At 42.6% G+C, this 22,246-nt stretch overlaps 1 protein-coding gene across 9 annotated transcripts in view; it reads left to right on the top strand.

Annotated features, from left to right (window-relative positions):
• LOC128706019 (uncharacterized) overlaps positions 1 to 22,246 on the top strand; it is a 42,962-nt gene that overhangs the window by 10,761 nt on the left and 9,955 nt on the right. For 8 of the 9 annotated variants that reach the window (XM_070101472.1, XM_070101468.1, XM_070101470.1 and 5 more), the window contains exons 4-6: positions 7,182 to 7,274; positions 7,948 to 8,088; positions 9,400 to 9,493. In XM_070101472.1, coding sequence (XP_069957573.1) covers positions 7,182 to 7,274; positions 7,948 to 8,088; positions 9,400 to 9,493 — 328 coding nt within the window. The remainder of the gene's footprint in view (positions 1 to 7,181; positions 7,275 to 7,947; positions 8,089 to 9,399; positions 9,494 to 22,246) is intronic. The other variant, XM_070101467.1, reaches the window with a different exon arrangement.

A 22,246-nucleotide genomic window follows, 5' to 3' on the forward strand; every position in this document is an offset into this window, starting at 1 on the left:
CATTATGTATTACACCACCTGTTTGCCTGTGTATCACAGCACCTGTATGTCTATGCATCACAGCACCTGTATATCTATGTAGCACAGCACCTGTATGTCTATGTATCACAGCACCTGTATGTCTATGTATCACAGCACCTGTATGTCTTATGTATCACATCACCTGTTTGTGTATGTATCACAGCACCTGTAGGTTTATGTACTGCAGTACCTGTTTGTGTATATATACATGTACATACATTACAGTACATGTATATAGTATAAGCAATTTCATGTGTGTATATTAGCACCTGTATATGCATGTATTACATCACTGGTATGTGCATGTATCATCAGCACCTATACATATGTATGCACCCACAACACCTATACATGTGTATGCATCACAGCACCTGTACATGCAAATATGATCAGTGACAGGCCTACATTTTTGGGGCCCTGAAGCTTGAACTGTTATGGGGTACCCATGCGGCCCCTTCTCATACAGTAGACCCAAAATTTTTAACCCTTAAACTGTCCAAATGTAGATCTACGTTTTCACTGCTAGTGCTCCGAACGTAGATCTACATTTTTTTTACATCTGAAAGCATGCAAAATAAAATGTAAATCTATGTTCAGAGCGCTAGCGGTGCAAACGTAGATCTACGTTTGGACAGTGTGGACTAGTCGCTTCTGGGGCCCCTCCAGGATTACGGGCCCTGAAGCTTAAGCTTTGTTATTTTCATAGAACGTATATCTGTCCCTTCATGTGACTAGATAGGTAGCTCTTGGCTCACTGGTAGTGCCTTTGGCTCACAACTGAAGGACCCAAGTTTTATCTTGGAACAAGTGGTGCTAAAAGGATCATATAAGACAGTAATGATTTTCCCAGTAAAATAGCATAAATAAATACTGAACAAATGTACATGAAGCAGATAAAAATCACAATAACATGCATAAGAATAAGAACACTTAGATTATACTATACTCTAGTGAATATAAATTAATATACATAAACACATGTTCACACACATCTTTAAACTAGCTTGTTGAATTTTTATCCATTACTCAACCTCCATTACTTCTCGTTTCTATTTTTTTTCTACTTTCGTATATTGTACCATATGTTTCAATTACGTACTTTCATTCTGATATAACTCTTATATATTGAGTTTTTTACATCCAATAATCATTATAACTAACTTCTTCTATACATGTCTTCTACAGTAATCTTCATAGAACTTGTAGTACATTACTGTATATTGTACAGGTCTGCCATCACTAATCCGGCATCATTGGGACCTGTAGTGTGCCAGATTAGTGAGTTTGCCGAATTACAGAGTGGTTAGCTTAGAATACACTTAATTAACCTATCAATAGAGACTTTCTCCTACATCTTCCTCGTTTTCATCATTGCTTTCTCCTCCACTGGCTTGCTGCTGTTGATTTACAACCATCTGCACAATTTCCAGGTCAGTATAATGATGAAATTTGAAATTATACTAACCGAAATTAATGCCGGATTACTGATGGAACCAGATAGTAACTGATTGCTGGATTAGTGATGACTGACCTGTATTTGTATTGTTTTATATTGTAATATATTGCAAGTTCATACATTAGTTCCACTCACCTATTTGCAACTTGACAGTTAATTTTATTTTATTATATTGACTTGTACTGTAATCATTCAGTTTTTTATAATATATTTTATGAATTATGTTGTATCCTGTGTCTTTTTCTAACTTCCTATTAATTTTTTTTTTTTTTTTTTTTTTTCAACAAGTCGGCCGTCTCCCACCGAGGCAGGGTGACCCAAAAAAGAAAGAAAATCCCCAAAAAGAAAATACTTTCATCATCATTCAACACTTTCACCACACTCACACATTATCACTGTTTTTGCAGAGGTGCTCAGAATACAACAGTCTAGAAGCATACACATATAAAGATACACAACATATCCCTCCAAACTGCCAATATCCCAAACCCCTCCTTTAAAGTGCAGACATTGTACTTCCCATTTCCAGGACTCAAGTCCGACTATATGAAAATAACCGGTTTCCCTGAATCCCTTCACTAAATATTACCCTGCTCACACTCCAACAGATCATCAGGTCCCAAGTACCATTCGTCTCCATTCACTCCTATCTAACACGCTCACGCACGCTTGCTGGAAGTCCAAGCCCCTCGCCCACAAAACCTCCTTTACCCCCTCTCTCCAACCCTTTCGAGGACGACCCCTACCCCGCCTTCCTTCCCCTATAGATTTATATGCTTTCCATGTCATTCTACTTTGATCCATTCTCTCTAAATGACCAAACCACCTCAACAACCCCTCTTCTGCCCTCTGATTAATACTTTTATTAACTCCACACCTTCTCCTAATTTCCACACTCCGAATTTTCTGCATAATATTTACACCACACATTGCCCTTAAACAGGACATCTCCACTGCCTCCAACCGTCTCCTCGCTGCTGCATTTACCACCCAAGCTTCGCACCCATATAAAAGTGTTGGTACTACTATACTTTCATACATTCCCTTCTTTGCCTCCATAGATAACGTTTTTTGACTCCACATATACCTCAACGCACCACTCACCTTTTTTCCCTCATCAATTCTATGATTAACCTCATCCTTCATAAATCCATCCGCCGACACGTCAACTCCCAAGTATCTGAAAACATTCACTTCTTTCATACTCCTCCTCCCCAATTTGATATCCAATTTTTCTTTATCTAAATCATTTGACACCCTCATCACCTTACTCTTTTCTATGTTCACTTTCAGCTTTCTACCTTTACACACATTCCCAAACTCATCCACTAACCTTTGCAATTTTTCTTTAGAATCTCCCATAAGCACAGTATCATCAGCAAAAAGTAACTGTGTCAATTCCCATTTTGAATTTGATTCCCCAAAATTTAATCCCACCCCTCTCCCGAACACCCTAGCATTTACTTCCTTTACAACCCCATCTATAAATATATTAAACAACCATGGTGACATTACACATCCCTGTCTAAGACCTACTTTTACCGGGAAATAGTCTCCCTCTCTTCTACACACCCTAACCTGAGCCTCACTATCCTCATAAAAACTCTTTACAGCATTTAATAACTTACCACCTATTCCATATACTTGCAACATCTGCCACATTGCTCCTCTATCCACTCTATCATATGCCTTTTCTAAATCCATAAATGCAATAAAAACTTCCCTACCTTTAGCTAAATACTGTTCACATATATGCTTCAATGTAAACACTTGATCTACACATCCCCTACCCACTCTGAAACCTCCTTGCTCATCCACAATCCTACATTCTGTCTTACCTATAATTCTTTCAATTATAACCCTACCGTACACTTTTCCTGGTATACTCAGTAAGCTTATTCCTCTATAATTTTTACAGTCTCTTTTGTCCCCTTTCCCTTTATATAAAGGGACTATACATGCTCTCCGCCAATCCCTAGGTACCTTCCCCTCTTTCATACATTTATTGAACAAAAGTACCAACCACTCCAACACTATATCCCCCCCTGCTTTTAACATTTCTGTCATGATCCCATCAGTTCCAGCTGCTTTACCCCCTTTCATTTTATGTAATGCCTCACGTACCTCCCCCACACTTACATTCTGCTCTTCTTCACTCCTAAAAGATGGTATACCTCCCTGACCAGTGCATGAAATTACTGCCTCTGTTTCTTCCTTAACATTTAAAAGTTCCTCAAAATATTCTCGCCATCTACCTAATACCTCCATCTCCCCATCTACTAACTCCCCTACTCTGTTTTTAACTGACAAATCCATATTTTCCCTTGGCTTTCTTAACTTGTTTAACTCACTCCAAAATCTTTTCTTATTTTCATTAAAATTTCTTGACAGTGCCTCTCCCACTCTATCATCTGCTCTCCTTTTGCACTCTCTCACCACTCTCTTTACCTTTCTTTTACTCTCCATATATTCTGCTCTTCTTATAACACTTCTGCTTTGTAAAAACCTTTCATAAGCTACCTTTTTCTCTTTTATCACACCCTTTACTTCATCATTCCACCAATCACTCCTCTTTCCTCCTGCACCCACCCTCCTATAACCACAAACTTCTGCCCCACATTCTAATACTGCATTTTTAAAACTATTCCAACCCTCTTCAACCCCCCCATTACTCATCTTTGCACTATCCCACCTTTCTGCCAATAGTCGCTTATATCTCACCCGAACTTCCTCCTCCCTTAGTTTATACACTTTCACCTCCCTCTTACTTGTTGTTGCCACCTTCCTCTTTTCCCATCTACCTCTTACTCTAACTGTAGCTACAACTAAATAATGATCCGATATATCAGTTGCCCCTCTATAAACATGTACATCCTGGAGCCTACCCATCAACCTTTTATCCACCAATACATAATCTAATAAACTACTTTCATTACGTGCTACATCATACCTTGTATATTTATTTATCCTCTTTTTCATAAAATATGTATTACTTATTACCAAATTTCTTTCTACACATAGCTCAATTAAAGGCTCCCCATTTACATTTACCCCTGGCACCCCAAATTTACCTACTACTCCCTCCATAACATTTTTACCCACTTTAGCATTGAAATCCCCAACCACCATTACTCTCACACTTGATTCAAAACTCCCCACGCATTCACTCAACATTTCCCAAAATCTCTCTCTCTCCTCTACACTTCTCTCTTCTCCAGGTGCATACACGCTTATTATAACCCACTTTTCACATCCAATCTTTATTTTACTCCACATAATCCTTGAATTAATACATTTATAGTCCCTCTTTTCCTGCCATAGCTTATCCTTCAACATTATTGCTACTCCTTCTTTAGCTCTAACTCTATTTGAAACCCCTGACCTAATCCCATTTATTCCTCTCCACTGAGACTCTCTCACCCCCTTCAGCTTTGTTTCACTTAAAGCCAGGACATCCAGCTTCTTCTCATTCATAACATCCACAATCATCTCTTTCTTATCATCTGCACAACATCCACGCACATTCAGACTTCCCACTTTGACAATTTTCTTCTTCTTATTCTTTTTAGTAATCTTTACAGGAAAAGGGGTTACTAGCCCATTGTTCCCGGCATTTTAGTTGACTTTTACAACACGCATGGCTTACGGAGGAAAGATTCTTATTCCACTTCCCCATGGATATAAAAGGAAAATTAATAAGACCAAGAACTATTAAGATAAAATCAAAGAAAACTCAGATGAGTGTGTATGAATAAATGTGTATATGTATGTGTAGTGTGACCTAAGTGTAAGTAGAAGTAGCAAGACATGCCTGTAATGTTGCATATTTATGAGACAGACAAAAGACATCAGCAATCCTACCATCATGTAAAACAATCACAGGCTTTCGTTTTACACTCACTTGGCAGGACGGTAGTACCTCCCTGGGTGGTTGCTGTCTACCAATCTACTACCTATTAATACCATATGTATATATAAACTAAAAAAAATAATAAATGAAGCTATGTAGTTCTCTAAAGTAGACTATGTTTTGCCCAAAATACTGTGCATGTTATGGGCTCTTATTATTATTTTGTAAAAACAATATTTGGAAATAAAGAATTTGGTACATAACTACTAGTAGAATATTCTGTTGAAATTTCAAAATGTCACTGTCTTCCCATTCTCTAGATTAATTAATTAGGAACTTCTTAATTTTGGTGCTAAATTGGCATATACTGTTACTGATCTTGACATAATTAGGTAACCCATTGCAGTCTTTCATAGATGTATTGGAGGTACAGTGGAACCTTGGCTTACGAACCTAATCCGTTCCATGACCTTGTTCGTATCCTGATTTGTTTGTATGCAGAGTCAGTTTTCCTCATTTAAATTAATTGAAAAGTCATGAATCTGTTCCGGAATTCTCTCTGTTAGAGGCAGGAAAAATACACTTCAATATAACACTAATATCAACTCTACGGCTTATTTATCTATCTCAGTTGATCTAATATGACATAATAAACAATATAAATAACAAAGAAACCTGATATATACTCTAGAATGAATAAAATATGTCATTATGTGACCAGTAGAGGCGGCCATAACCTCTTCCGCATTGTTGTGGTATTCACTGCCATCTAGTGACAGCCTTTCGAAGCTATTATAATTATTATAGTACATTATTATTGTATTATTATTAGATGTACAGTATTATTATATTATTATTACATATTATTATTACTATTATAATGGGGAAGCACTTGTGGGGGGGAGGGGATGGAAGGTATTCAGGTTTAATTTAGGGAACTGGAACACAGATACAATTCCCTGGATCAAGAGCCCCTCACCACATACATACTACTACTAATAATAATAATACAATATAATAGTATGTAATAAAAATAATAATAATAATATGTAATAACTGTAAGGAGAAATTCAGAAGGCTGCTAGTAGCTGGTGCCATGATCAGCAGAACATGTCACCACTACCACTCTTCACCTATCTAGACTTAAGTAATCTATAAGTATTAGGTTAAGTCTGCCCGAAATGCCTCGGCATGATAGTGGCTTTCTTTGCTCCAATCATATTATGATATGTAAACACACATTGTAACCTTTCCAAAGAAATAAATATTTTATATATTTATTTATTTATTTATTTATTTATTTAAGGAACCTCCCTTCAGGGGTAAGTATGCATCCTAAAATTTTGTTCATATCCAGAAGCAAAAAATCGACCGAACGATGGTTCAAATCCTGAAAAGTTCGCATGGTGGGGCGTTTGTAAGCCGAGGTTCCATTGTATTTGATGCCTAACAGTGTACACTAGTTACTGCAAAAATTGTGTATATATATCAGATTTTTCAAAATATAATAATTAATAATAATGATAATTGACTAAATTGCTGGAAGCAAAGGGCTAGTAACCCCTTCTCCTGTATAAATTACTAAATGTAAAATGAAGAAAAACTTTTGTTATTTCTTTTTTTGAGTTGCCCTGCCTTTTGGGAGACGGCCAATGTTTAAAAAAAAAATAATGACAATTTACTTGATTCATGGCTCAGTGTAGCACATTCTGCTCACAACTGAAAGATCTGGGTTCAGTTCTGGGTCTTTTAGTTGTTAGTCTTAAGCATTGCATAGAAAATTATAAATTGGTAAATATTAAAAAAATGAACATGAATACATCTGTAAGATATATTTTCTAAATGTGTTTCCAGAAGTATTGGGGGTATGCTGAACTCGGGTCATGGTGGTACCATCTACCTGGGAGTTGCTGACAATGGTCAGGTCAAGGGCATGACCCTAACCAGGTAAGTGTTATTATATTAGAGAAATCTAGCATATGACTGTTTTTTGGGATTTGATGTGCTGTTGGGGTGTGGCAATGTATATAACATGAAGAGATCCAGGAAAACAAATTTTTTAAACTTGAGTTCTGAAGGTGAGAAGTACAGAACCTGTTCTCCAAAAGAAGAATGGTGATATTGTAGTTCAGAGGGTCATCTGAATTATGATGCTCATTCACTTGTGGTAAGAACTGAATTGTGATCTTCATACACTGGTGGTAAGAACTGAATTGTGATGTTCATACACTGGTGGTAAGAACTGAATTGTGATGTTCATACACTAGTGGTAAGAACCCACATTGTACAGGTTTTTGGAGGTTTACAAGTTTTCCACACAAAAACTCCAAGGCTGTTTTATAGATTTGGGTGTTTTTTCCTGAGTTTTTGATACTTGCAGCATGTTGGAAAGTTTTCCAGAAACTCTGAAATTTTCCAGCATCCTAAGATGTTTTACAATGGCAAACCTATTAAATCAGAGTTTGCTAACTCTCACTGATACTGATACCATCAAAATTAGCTGATTCCCTGATATTGATACTTTGGCACACTCCTAGTATTAGTGGTACCTACCTACCTGCAGCAATACTAGGCAGTTGTTTTTATATATAGCAGACTAAGTTACTATTGCTACTTGCAGGTACCAGAAAGATCATATTGAAGTATCTCTGAGCTGGACCCTGGGGAGATACACACCACCTGTTCCAGAGTCCCGTTACTCTGTGATCTTCGTGCCTGTCATCTCTAACAAGAATCAGACACTTCCTCAGAAAATTGATGAGTAAGATGCCACATTGTACTGCTGTACTTGACACCACACCTTGCTGATGAAACCATTAACACACCAGTTACATATTACAATAATTAGCTTTTTTTCATCCTGCTTGACTCCATCTATGCATCATTAGAAAATGATAAATGTATAAGAGACTGCTTTTGTTGATCTAAGAAAAGGTTTTGATACAGCAAACCACAACATCCTGCTGCTTCATTTTACAGGATAATAAAGATAATAAAGATACCTAACTGTTGCATATGTGTCTTACCTAACAACCTGTCGGTATTTTATACCATTTTAATGTTCAAAAAGAGCTAGCTAAATGAACAGTAGTATAATTTTGAAAGTATGCTTTAATATTTCAGATTGATTCAGTGATCTTCACTTAAGTAGGATTTCTTAAGCAGTTAACTACTATTATATGCACAATAAGAATGGTAGTGAATATACAAAGGTACAGTTTTGAGGTATGATTTGTTGGTTGAAACTGATTCACTGTCTTCTGTTTTGTGGAAGAATTGAAAGATAAGATACAAGAAGTGACTTAGTTTCAGTAGAAATATAATGGAACAAGATAAGTAGTTAGTTTTCTGTGGGAGTTGGAAGAAGACTGGAAGACAAACAGGAACAGAGGTGGATGACCTGGTTTTTAATTTAGCATAGTGCTGGTTTAGTTTAGTTAGGGAGATGAGATGTTTTTTAACAATAGCTCAAAATTGATTGGCAGACAGGGAACCTTTCGATGATTCTGGCAGTGAATTCTAGATCTTAGGGCCTTTTATGTTCATTGAGTTTTTGCAGTGGTTGAGTCAGACATAGGTGATGTCAAAGAGGGTTTTTTGTCTTGTGTTATGCCTGTGTGTTCTGTTGCAGCTATCAAAGAAAAGTTTAAAGTTCTATATATATATTGTAGGCAAAGTAGTATGAATGCATATTTTGAATATTAAGTAAGTTAAAGCTTTTGAATAGTGGGGAAAAGTATTGTCTGATGCTGGAACAGGTGATAGTCTGCACAGCAGCTTTTTGTTGAGTTATTAATGGTTTTAGGTGATTTGGTGTAGTAGATCCCCAGGCACAATTACCATAGGAGAGGTAAGGGTAGATTAGAGAGTGGTATAATGTAAATAATGTTGTTTGAGGTACATAGTAATGTATCTTGGAGAGGATGCCTACTGCATATTGTGTCTTATTAACATGTACACACTTGTTTATATATTCTACCATTGATATACAGTTGTACATTGGATTTTTTTAAAATGAATAATTTTTTGTTGCAATTTTTAAAGTATGTTTTACCTTATTTACGTGATGCAGATTTGTAGATCCTAAGAGACGCAGTCAGTTGCACCACGTTGCTCAGTCCAACTACTGCTGGTGTGACACTGATGCTAAGGCACGGAAAGATATAGTGAGTGTATTCTCTTTTATACTTGTACCTTCTGTACATGCCATTGATATTTCTTAAACCCTTAAATTGTCCAAATGTAGGTCAACGTTCACGTGCGTAGCGGTCCGACCTTGATTTTTTCCCCATTTGAAAGCATGTAAAAAAAAAGTAGATCTACCTTCGGAGCCTGCCACACATCAATGTATATCTAAGTTTGGACAGTTTAGGGGTTAAAAGGAGGGTCCTTGGTGCTGGGGAAGGGCTCTTGGATCAAACTTAATTACTATTACCCAGGTACTGTGTGACCCTTATTGCTTTAGCACCTCTCCTTTATCATGTGCTCTTTGAGATTGTAGAATTTCAGGTTCCTTAGAATTTTCCCTTGTTTTTGTCATACAATGTCAGAACTATTAATCATTATAGTTAGTTGGACATTTGGTATTCTGTTCCCAAACATCATGTAATAGTCTGGTTACAGTTACAAATATATTTCCTTAAGTGTTTATTTGTAACCATTCTCTAATTATAATGGTTGTCTTCTGCCTGATTGTAATTTTTACCTCTGTAGCATAAAGGTCTAAGTGTTTAAAATTTGTCTTGCCTGATATTTAGCACTTTTTGCCTGTTTATATAGTACACCCAGTGGTGGACCTACATTTCTGGGGCCCTGAAGCTTTAACCGTTTTGGGGGCCCCCCTTTGTAATCCCTTCTCATACATTAGACTCAAAATTTTTAAGCAATGTGGACTAAAGATGTTTCTGGTGTTAGGTGTCCTGTAGCTCGATTGCTAGTGCACTCAGCTCACTCACTGAGGTTTGGAGATCGAATCCCCAGTACGACTGGAAAACATTAGGACGTCTTTCCATAAGACACCTGCTGTCCATGTTCACCCATCAGTATAAAATGGGTACCTGGGTGTTAGCCAACTGGTGTGGGTCACATCCTGGTACAAAATTGACCTAATTTGTCCGAAATGCTCTACATAACAAGCGGCTTTCTATATAGTAGTATGTCACTGATGTAATTGAACTTCGTTGTCAGAATGGATGGGAATGTAGTAGTTCGGAGAGTTATTTGAAATGTGATGTCTGCACACTTGTGTCAAGACTAGTGAATGATGATGAATTGGTTTCCTGTATGGGGTCACCCTACCTTGGTGGGAGATGTAGATGAATGGTTCAGAGAACCGACATATTGATAAATTAGACACATGTGCAACTCTTGGGTATCTTTATTGAGGAAATGTTTCACCACACAGTGGCTTCATCAGTCCATACAAAGGAGAAACTTGAAGAACAGGAGGAGAATGAGGTAATCAGTCCCTCAACCTTGAGTCAATGTGGTCAGTCCATCAATCTTGAATAGAATACAGCATATGTGCGGAGAAGCAGCTTATAAACTGTAGACAGGAGAGGTGCAGCAGTCGTAGGTGGTGTCACATTTGTCCAATGTGGAAGTAGGTCGTGCCCAAGGGTTAGGCTTGCCTAATCTACTTCCACATTGGACAAATGTGACACCACCTACGACTGCTGCACCTCTCCTGCCTACGGTTTAAAGCTGCTTCTCCGCACATATACCATATTCTATTCAAGATTGATGGACTGACCACATTGACTCAAGGTTGAGGGACTGATTACCTCATTCTCCTTCTGTTCTTCAAGTTTCTTCTTTGTATGGACTGATGAAGTCACTGTGTGGCAAAACGTTTCCTCAATAAAGATACCCAAGAGTTGCACATGTGTCTAATTTATCAACATGTAGGTTCTCTGAACCATTCATCTACAATCCTGTCAGACACTGCAACTTTTTGGGATCTTAATACTGTGTGGTGAAACATTTCCTCAATAAAGATACCAAAGAGTTGAACATGTGTCTAATTTATCATCTTGGTGGGAGATGGCTGACATGTTAAAAATATATATTATATGTACACACACACACACACACACACACACACACACACACACACACACACACACACACACACACACACACACACACACACACACACACACACACACACACACACACACACACACACACACACACACACATGACGGAAGGAATAGACTCTGAGGTGTCCCTGTTTGCAGATGACGTGAAGTTGATGAGAAGAATACACTCGATCGAAGACCAGGCAGAACTACAAAGGGATCTGGACAGGCTGCAGACCTGGTCCAGCAATTGGCTCCTGGAGTTCAATCCCACCAAGTGCAAAGTCATGAAGATTCGGGAAGGGCAAAGAAGGCCGCAGACGGAGTACAGTCTGGGGGGTCAGAGACTACAAACCTCACTCAAGGAAAAAGATCTTGGGGTGAGTATAACACCAGGCACATCTCCTGAAGCGCACATCAACCAAATAACTGCTGCAGCATATGGGCGCCTAGCAAACCTCAGAACAGCATTCCGACATCTTAATAAGGAATCGTTCAGGACCCTGTACACCGTATACGTTAGGCCCATATTGGAGTATGCGGCACCAGTTTGGAACCCACACCTAGCCAAGCACGTAAAGAAACTAGAGAAAGTGCAAAGGTTTGCAACAAGACTAGTCCCAGAGCTAAGAGGTATGTCCTACGAGGAGAGGTTAAGGGAAATCAACCTGACGACACTGGAGGACAGGAGAGATAGGGGGGACATGATAACGACATACAAAATACTGAGAGGAATTGACAAGGTGGACAAAGACAGGATGTTCCAGAGATTGGACACAGTAACAAGGGGACACAGTTGGAAGCTGAAGACACAGATGAATCACAGGGATGTTAGGAAGTATTTCTTCAGCCACAGAGTAGTCAGTAAGTGGAATAGTTTGGGAAGCGATGTAGTGGAGGCAGGATCCATACATACCTGGAGTTTACCTGGAGAGAGTTCCGGGGGTCAACGCCCCCGCGGCCCGGTCTGAGACCAGGCCTCCTGGTGGATCAGAGCCTGATCAACCAGGCTGTTGCTGCTGGCTGCACGCAAACCAACATACGAGCCACAGCCCGGCTGATTCGGAACTGACTTTAGGTGCTTGTCCAGTGCCAGCTTGAAGACTGCCAGGGGTCTGTTGGTAATCCCCCTTATGTGTGCTGGGAGGCAGTTGAACAGTCTCGGGCCCCTGACACTTATTGTATGGTCTCTTAACGTGCTAGTGACACCCCTGCTTTTCATTGGGGGGATGGTGCATCGTCTGCCAAGTCTTTTGCTTTCGTAGTGAGTGATTTTCGTGTGCAAGTTCGGTACTAGTCCCTCTAGGATTTTCCAGGTGTATATAATCATGTATCTCTCCCTCCTGCGTTCCAGGGAATACAGGTTTAGGAACCTCAAGCGCTCCCAATAATTGAGGTGTTTTATCTCCGTTATGCGCGCCGTGAAAGTTCTCTGTACATTTTCTAGGTCGGCAATTTCACCTGCCTTGAAAGGTGCTGTTAGTGTGCAGCAATATTCCAGCCTAGATAGAACAAGTGACCTGAAGAGTGTCATCATGGGCTTGGCCTCCCTAGTTTTGAATGTTCTCATTATCCATCCTGTCATTTTTCTAGCAGATGCGATTGATACAATGTTATGGTCCTTGAAGGTGAGATCCTCCGACATGATCACTCCCAGGTCTTTGACGTTGGTGTTTCGCTCTATTTTGTGGCCAGAATTTGTTTTGTACTCTGATGAAGATTTAATTTCCTCATGTTTACCATATCTGAGTAATTGAAATTTCTCATCGTTGAACTTCATATTGTTTTCTGCAGCCCACTGAAAGATTTGGTTGATGTCTGCCTGGAGCTTTGCAGTGTCTGCAATGGAAGACACTGTCATGCAGATTCGGGTGTCATCTGCAAAGGAAGACACGGTGCTGTGGCTGACATCCTTGTCTATGTCGGATATAAGGATGAGGAACAAGATGGGAGCGAGTACTGTGCCTTGTGGAACAGAGCTTTTCACCGTAGCTGCCTCGGACTTTACTCTGTTGACGACTACTCTCTCTGTTCTGTTAGTGAGGAAATTATAGATCCATCGACCGACTTTTCCTGTTATTCCTTTAGCACGCATTTTGTGCGCTATTACGCCATGGTCACACTTGTCGAAGGCTTTTGCAAAGTCTGTATATATTACATCTGCATTCTTTTTGTCTTCTAGTGCATTTAGGACCTTGTCGTAGTGGTCCAATAGTTGAGACAGACAGGAGCGACCTGTTCTAAACCCATGTTGCCCTGGGTTGTGTAACTGATGGGTTTCTAGATGCGTGGTGATCTTGCTTCTTAGGACCCTTTCAAAGATTTTTATGATATGGGATGTTAGTGCTATTGGTCTGTAGTTCTTTGCTGTTGCTTTACTGCCCCCTTTGTGGAGTGGGGCTATGTCTGTTGTTTTTAGTAACTGTGGGACGACCCCTGTGTCCATGCTCCCTCTCCATAGGATGGAAAAGGCTCGTGATAGGGGCTTCTTGCAGTTCTTGATGAACACAGAGTTCCATGAGTCTGGCCCTGGGGCAGAGTGCATGGGCATGTCATTTATCGCCTGTTCGAAGTTATTTGGCGTCAGGATAACATCGGATAGGCTTGTGTTAATCAAATTTTGTGGCTCTCTCATAGCTTTAAGCAGAGGTATGATAAAGCTCACGGCTCAGGGAGAGTGACCTAGTAGGAGCTCGGACTCGACCCCCGCAACCTCAACTAGGTGAGTACAACTAGGTGAGTACACACACACACACACACACACACACACACACACACACACACACACACACACACACACACACACACACACACACACACACACACACACACACACGCACGCACGCACGCAGCACACACACTACCAGAGAGAGAGGGGGAGGATGAAACAGCAAAATTGGACCTCATGTTCACCCTGAGTAGCTAGGACATTCAGGACGTCACATATGAAAGGCCCCTTGGAGCTAGTGATCACATGGTTCTGAACTTTGAATACATTGTAGAGCTACAAGTGAAGAGGGTAAGAGTAGTAGAATGGGAAAAGCCAAACTACAAAAGGGGGACTACACAGGTATGAAGAACTTTCTGCAGGAGGTTCACTGGGAAAGAGAATTGGTAGGAAAGTCAGTAAGTGAAATGATGGACTACGTAACAACAAAATGCAAGGAAGAAGAGGAAAGGGTTGTTCCCAAGATCAACAGAAATAATGGGAAGACCAGAACAAGCTCTTGGTTTACCCAAATGTGTAGGGAGGCAAAAACTAAGTGCACTAGAGAATGGAAAAAGTACAGAAGATGAAGGACCCAAGAAAATAATGAGATTAGTCGAAGAGCCAGAAACGAGTATGCACAGATGAGGGAGGCCGAGTAATAGGGTGAAAATGATATAGCATCAAAAGTAAGTCTTACCCGAAGCTGTTGTATAGCCACATCAGTAGGATGACAATAGTCAAGAACTAGGTAATCAGGCTGAGGAAGAAAGGTGGGGAGCTCATAAGAAATGAGCAAGAAGTATGTGAGGAGCTCAGCATGAGATTTAAGGAAGTATTTACAGTGGAGACAGAAAGGACTCTGGGAAATCAGAACAGGGGGGTATACTAACAAGGGATATACCAACAATTGTTGGATAAAATACACACAACCAAGGAGGAGGTGAAGAAGCTGCTCAGTGACCTTGATACCTCAGAGGCAGTGGGACCAGACATCTCTGTGGGTCCTTAGAGAGGGAGCAGAGATGCTGTGTGTGCCACTAACAATCATTTTCAACACGTCCATTTAAACTGGGCAACTACCTGAGGTATGGAAGACAGCAAATGTAGTCCCCATTTTTAAGAAAGGAGACACATGAGGCACTAAACTATAGACCAGTGTCACTGACGTGTATGGTATGCAAAGTCAGGGAGAAGATTATCAGGACTGGTGGAGCACCTAGAAGGGAATAAGCTTATAAATGACAACCAGCATGGATTCATGGAAGGCAAATCCCATGTCACAAACCTACTGGAGTTTTATGACAAGGTAACGGAAGTAAGACAAGAGGGGTGGGTAGATTGCATTTTTATGGACTGCAAGAAGGCCTTCAACACAGTTCCTTACAAGAATTTAGTACAAAAGCTAGAGGATCAGGCATGTATAACAGGAAGGGCACTGCAATGGATCAGAGAATACCTGACAGGGAGGCAACGAGGAGTCATGATATGTGGCGAGGTATCAGAGTGGGTGCCTTTGACGAGCGGGTTCCACATGGGCCAGTCCTAGGACCAGTGCTACTTTTATAAATGGGGTTGTTTGGTAGCTGTAGAGCGGGTAGTTAAATGATATACTTCTTCGGAGGCTTCTTACTTTATTGATAAGTAGTGTTGGGTTACACAGGCTTGTGTGTTTGTGCCCATGGCCCGGGCAGGGCCATCCCACGAGAGAGAGCTGGGAGTACTTGTGTCTTGATGCCAGGCCGCTGTGTGAGTGAGAGCGAGGCAAGTCTGGGCATACTGAAGTGGCAAGGCCTATAGATGGCAGCACCAGCATAGCGCGAAATATGAACTAAGCTGGCAGACAGCATGGGCTGTCTGTGCAGACAGTACAGGCTGTCTACATACGCTCGGCCACCTATCGCGCGTCGTCCCGACGCGACAATACTGGTAGTAAAAGAAACTCGGTCTCTCTCTCGTAGGAACAGGGCACAGAACACAAAATAAAAACATATATATACATATGGACATGGAAAAAAAACTTCCTACAGGGAGGGAAGAAAAAAACATGTGGGGTGTGCTAAACATTGTGGTCATAGGCAGTGAGCGTCGATGGGCATCACTGCACGCCTTCCTGCGTCTGGACAGATACTGCAACACGGGAGACATCGCTGCGGCTGAGCTGTGACGTAACAGGGTACGGTCTCCTCTGGAACGGTGAAGCAGACATCGTAGGAGTCGCTGCAGGTTTTCACTCAACCTGGGGCACGACATGCAGGTGCCCTCGAGTGAGGCGTCGACAAAACTCGGCAACTGGGCAGGACTTCAGGCAAGCGACTCAGGAGGACACTTCTCGACTGGTACTGTCGCTGGGCTGTCACTGCCGGCGAGCGTGGAGCGAGTTGTGGAGCGAGTCGTGGCAGAGACGACTGGGCGAAACATCTGGGAGTCGTAACATCATACACCAGACTGCAGTGAGAGAGCTAGCAGTCAAAGTGACATCTTCTTTGTGCAGGCTGCTCACTGAAGCTTGTGACACGAGGCTGACACAGCGCCTGCCGACAGGCCTGGCTGCGGCTTGACGAGTATCATCTCTCGACAGTTGGAGTTACAGCAGAGGTTAGTCTAAGCGTCCCCAGACTTGTTTCTCTACATATAACTGCACTCTGAAGGTCTGGAGGTGAAGTGAAACAAATCTCGATGGGAATCGTAGCAGGTACGATTCTACAGAACATCACGAGCGACGAGCATAAAAGCTTTCTGTACAAGGGGGCTCATACGCTCAGGGCTGAGTAATCAGCTGTCAAACACTGGTCAGGCGGGTGACTTAGTGGTACAACTCAAGGGTCTGACCACAGACCTCACTGGACACACGGAAAACTTACAAACACACCGCTGTACATACGGTACAATATGGCTTAACTAGCAAATGATGCTTTTCTGCGCATAAAACTGACACTAAGACATACTAAAATGTGAGAACACTGACTGAGAGGAATTAATTAACACACGACATATGTCTTCTCTCAATCTTCTCGACAATACTGAAATAATTACTAGAACACTCGATGTGACATCATGTGATGTCAGGCGTGATGTCGCAAGGTGACGTCAGCAGCAGTGACGTCAACAGACATCTCGAGGTGACGTCAGGCAGACATCGTGAGGTGACGTCAGCAGACATCGTGAGGTGACGTCAGCAGACATCTCGAGGTGACGTCAGGCAGACATCGTGAGGTGACGTCAGGCAGACATCGTGACGTCATGAAGTCGGGCAGCATCGTGGGTGACGTCAGCAGACATCTCGAGGTGACGTCAGGCAGACATCGTGAGGTGACGTCAACAGACATCGTGACGTCATGAAGTCGGGCAGCATCGTGGGTGGCGTCGATGTGATGCGGGCAGCAGACCACAGCATGAGGCCTGGGACATCTGGTAACTCACGTGGCTTTGTAGGTCTACGTGACATCGGCCACACCCAACGTGGTGTCGATCCACGTGGTGTCGTGATCTACGTGGGATGCTGATCCACGCAGCTTCGAGTGGCCTCGGGCACTCGGATACACAGCACTGGCAATGAATTCATACGAAAAACAGCAGAAAACACAGCAGAGGGAGTGGGCAGTGGTGAGTGGTGTATGGTAGGCTAGCGGCGAGGAGCGTGCGTGTGTATGGCAGGGCGGGCATGGGCAAGGTGAGGAACAGCCACTTCCTCTCCTCTCCTCCCCCACCCACAAACACGTGGAGAAGCTCACACTGGACGCAGAAATCACCACAAAACTCACCTCTGGCTTGCTGAAACGGCTGTGCTGAGCTGAACAACAACAACAGCAACATACAAGTGACGCTGAACACGTGACTTGAGAAACAGCGTGGGGTCACTGGGACGCTGTAGCGTGGGGTCACTGTGACGCCACTCACATTTCTCGGAGAATTTCGATAAATTTCGGCTGGATCCTGCTTGTACCTGTGTCTGGATGCTCAAACGTGCAGACACGACATCAGGATAACTCGTTGAGAGACGGATGCTTCTTGTGTAGGGTGATGAAGTGAAGGTGACTTCATACCTCTCCTTCCTCTCTCCAGGGTAAACACAACGCTGCGACCACCGCTGGTACCAATATAAATGGGGTTGTTTGGTAGCTGTAGAGCGGGTAGTTAAATGATATACTTCTTCGGAGGCTTCTTACTTTATTGATAAGTAGTGTTGGGTTACACAGGCTTGTGTGTTTGTGCCCATGGCCCGGGCAGGGCCATCCCACGAGAGAGAGCTGGGAGTACTTGTGTCTTGATGCCAGGCCGCTGTGTGAGTGAGAGCGAGGCAAGTCTGGGCATACTGAAGTGGCAAGGCCTATAGATGGCAGCACCAGCATAGCGCGAAATATGAACTAAGCTGGCAGACAGCATGGGCTGTCTGTGCAGACAGTACAGGCTGTCTACACTTTTAGTATATGTGAATGACATGTCAGAAAGGATAGACTCAGTGTCCCTGTTTGCAGATGATGTGAAGTTAATGAGAATTAAATTGGATGATGATCAGGCAGGCAGGACAGGCTGGAAGCTTGGTCCAGCAACTGGCTCCTCAAATTTAACCCCGCCAAATGCAAAGTTGTGAAGATCGGGGAAGGGCAAAGAAGACCACAGACAGAGTATAGGCTAGGTGGCCAAAGACTGCAAACCTCACTCAAGGAAAAGGATCTCGGGGCGAGTATAATACTGAGCACATCTCCTGAGGCACACATCAACCAAGCTTGCCATGCCCCGTGGCAAAAGCTCTCACTTCACACTGTGAGGGTCTGGGTTCGATTCCCGGCAGAGGGTTGGAAACATTGGACGTGTCCTTACACTGGTTGTCTATGTTCACCCATCAGTAAAATGGGTATCTGGGTGTTAATCAACTGGTGTCATTTGCATCCTGGGACAAAACTGACCTAATTTGCCCAAAATGCTCTGCATAACAAGCGCCTTTCTATATAGTAGTATGCCATTGAGGTCAGGTAGGCCTGTATACCTTGTACATGTATTTGTAGTAAGTTAAAGATATTATTATATTATTAGATAACTGCTGCAGCACATGGGCACCTTGCAAACCTGAGAATAGCATTCTGATACTTCAGCCAGGAATTGTTCAAGACTCTGTACACTGTGCATGTCAGGCCCATACTGAAGTATGCAGTGCCAGTTTAGAACCCACACCTGGTCAGGCCCGTCAAGAAATTAAAGAAAGTGCAAAGGTTTGCAACAAGGATAGTTCCAGACCTAAGAGGAATGCCCTACGAAGAAAGGTTAAGGGAAATCAGACTAACAACACTGGAGGACAGGAGGGTTAGGGAAGACATAATAACTACATACAAAATGCTGAGTGGATGTTCCAGAGATGGGACACAGAAACAAGGGGTCACAATTGAAAGTTGAAGGCCCAGATGAGTCAAAGGGATGTTAGGAAGTATTTCTTCAGTCAATGAGCAGTCAGTGAGGTAGTGGAGGCAGGAACCATACATAGCTTCAAGATGAGGTATGATAAAGCTCATGGAGCAGGGAGAGAGAGGACCTAGTAGCACTCAGTGAAGAGGTGGGACCAGGAGCTGAGTCTCAACCCCTGCTACCACAGTTAGGCGAGTACAATTAGGCGAGTACACATACAGACACAGGAGAATAAGGAGAGCAGTTATAGAACCAGAAATGAACATGCACGGGTAAGAAGGGAGGCCAATGACAATACGAAAATGGCATAGCAGCGAAGGCCAAATCTGACCCAAAGCTGTTGTTCAGCCACATCAGGAGGAAAACAACAGTCAAGGACCAGGTAATCAGGCTGAGGAAGGACGGAGGGGAGATCACAAGAAATGACCGAGAAGTGTGTGAGGAGCTCAACATGAAATTCAAAGACGTGTTCATAGAGGAGAGAAGGTACTCCGGAAAGACAGAGGGGTGGGGTACACCATCAAGTGTTGGACACAATACATACAACCGAGGAGGAAGTGAAGAGGCTGCTAAGTGAGCTAGATACCTCAAAGGTGACGGGCCAGATAACATCTTTCCATGGGTCTTGAGAGAGGGAGCAGAGGTGCTATGTGTGCCACTAACAACAATCTTCAACACATCTATCAAAACAGGGCGACTACCTGAGGTATGGAAGACAACAAATATAGTCCCAATTTTTCAAAGGAGACACAAAGCATTAAATTACAGACCAGTGTCACTAACATGTATAGTATGTAAAGTCAGGGAGAAGATTATCAGAAGAGTGGTGTTAGTTTAATATCTTTATTATGCACCCCATACCCATCCTGTGGGTGGTAGTCAAAAGATTACAGAGGTACATAATGGGTCCAGGGACTGGGCCCCAAAGTTATGATAGCTGAACTAGTTACAAAGGTAATGAACTCCAGGTAGATCTGGTCACAATCATGGAAAGACAGAAGAGTGGTGGAGCACCTAGAAAGGAACGAGCTTATCAACGACAACCAGCATGGTTTCAGGGACGAGAAATTATGTGTCACAAACCTACTGGAGTTCTATGAGAGGGTGACAGCAGTAAGATAAGAAAGAGAGGGGTGGGTAGATTGCATTTTCTTGGACTGAGTCATGGTACGTGATGAGGTGTCAGAGTGGATGCCTGTGACAAGCGAGGTTCCACAAGGGTCAGTCCTAGGACCAGTGCCATTTCTGGTATAAGTGAAAGACATGACAGAAGGAATAGACTCAGAAGTGTCCTTATTTGCAGATGATGTGAAGTTGAGAAGAATTCAGTCAGACAGGGACCAGGTGAAACTACAAAGGGATCTGGACAGGCTGCAGGCCTGGTCCAGAAACTGGCTCTTGGAGTTCAACCCCACCAAGTGCAAAGTTATGAAGATTTTGGAAGGGCAAAAAAGACTGCAGATGGAGTACAGTCTAGGGGAGGGCCAGAGACAAACCTCACTCAAGGAAAAGGTTCTTGGGGTGAGTATAACACCGAGCACATCTCCTGAGGCGCATATCAACCAAGTAACTGCTGCAGCATATGGGAGCCTAGCAAACCTAAGAATAGCATTCCGACATCTCAGTAAGGAATCGTTCAGGACCTTGTACATCATGTATGTCAGGCCTATATTGGAGTATGCAGCACCAGTTTGGAACCCCCACCTAGCCAAGCATGTAAGGAAATTAGAGAAAGTGTAAAGGTTTGCAACAAGGCTAGTCTCGGAGCTAAGGGGCGTTTCCTACAAGGAGAGGTTAAGGGAAACTGACCTGACGACACTGGAGGACAGGAGAGATAGGGGGATATGATAATGACATAAAATACTGAAAGGAATTGACAAGGTGGACAGAGACAGGATGTTCCAGAGACGGGACACAGCAACAAGGGGTCACAGTTGGAAGTTGAAGACTCAGATGACTCAGGGATGTTAGGAAGTATTTCTTCAGTCATAGAGTTGTTAGGAAGTGGAATAGTCTGGGAAGTGATGTAGTGGAAGCAGGATCCATACATAGCTTACATTATATAATAATCATGGTGGAGCACTAAACCCATAGGATTATACAGCACATGAGGGGGGGGGGGATGGAAGGTATTCAGGCTCAATTCAGGAAACCGGAGCATAGATCCAATTCAAGAGCCCCTCACTAGCGTCAAGGAACCTCCCTTGAGGGGACTATACATACCTGGAGTTTACCTGGAGAGAGTTTCGGGGGTCAATGCCCCCGCGGCCCGGTCTGTGACCAGGCCTCCTGGTGGATCAGCGCCTGATCAACCAGGCTGTTGCTGCTGGCTGCACGCAAACCAACATACGAGCCACAGCCCGGCTGATCAGGAACTGACTTTAGGTGCTTGTCCAGTGCCAGCTTGAAGACTGCCAGGGGTCTGTTGGTAATCCCCCTTATGTGTGCTGGGAGGCAGTTGAACAGTCTCGGGCCCCTGACACTTATTGTATGGTCTCTTAACGTGCTAGTGACACCCCTGCTTTTCATTGGGGGGATGGTGCATCGTCTGCCAAGTCTTTTGCTTTCGTAGTGAGTGATTTTCGTGTGCAAGTTCGGTACTAGTCCCTCTAGGATTTTCCAGGTGTATATAATCATGTATCTCTCCCTCCTGCGTTCCAGGGAATACAGGTTTAGAAACCTCAAGCGCTCCCAGTAATTGAGGTGTTTTATCTCTGTTATGCGCGCCG

Source organism: Cherax quadricarinatus, chromosome 77 (genome assembly GCF_038502225.1).
Source record: "Cherax quadricarinatus isolate ZL_2023a chromosome 77, ASM3850222v1, whole genome shotgun sequence".
NCBI lineage: Eukaryota > Metazoa > Arthropoda > Malacostraca > Decapoda > Parastacidae > Cherax > Cherax quadricarinatus.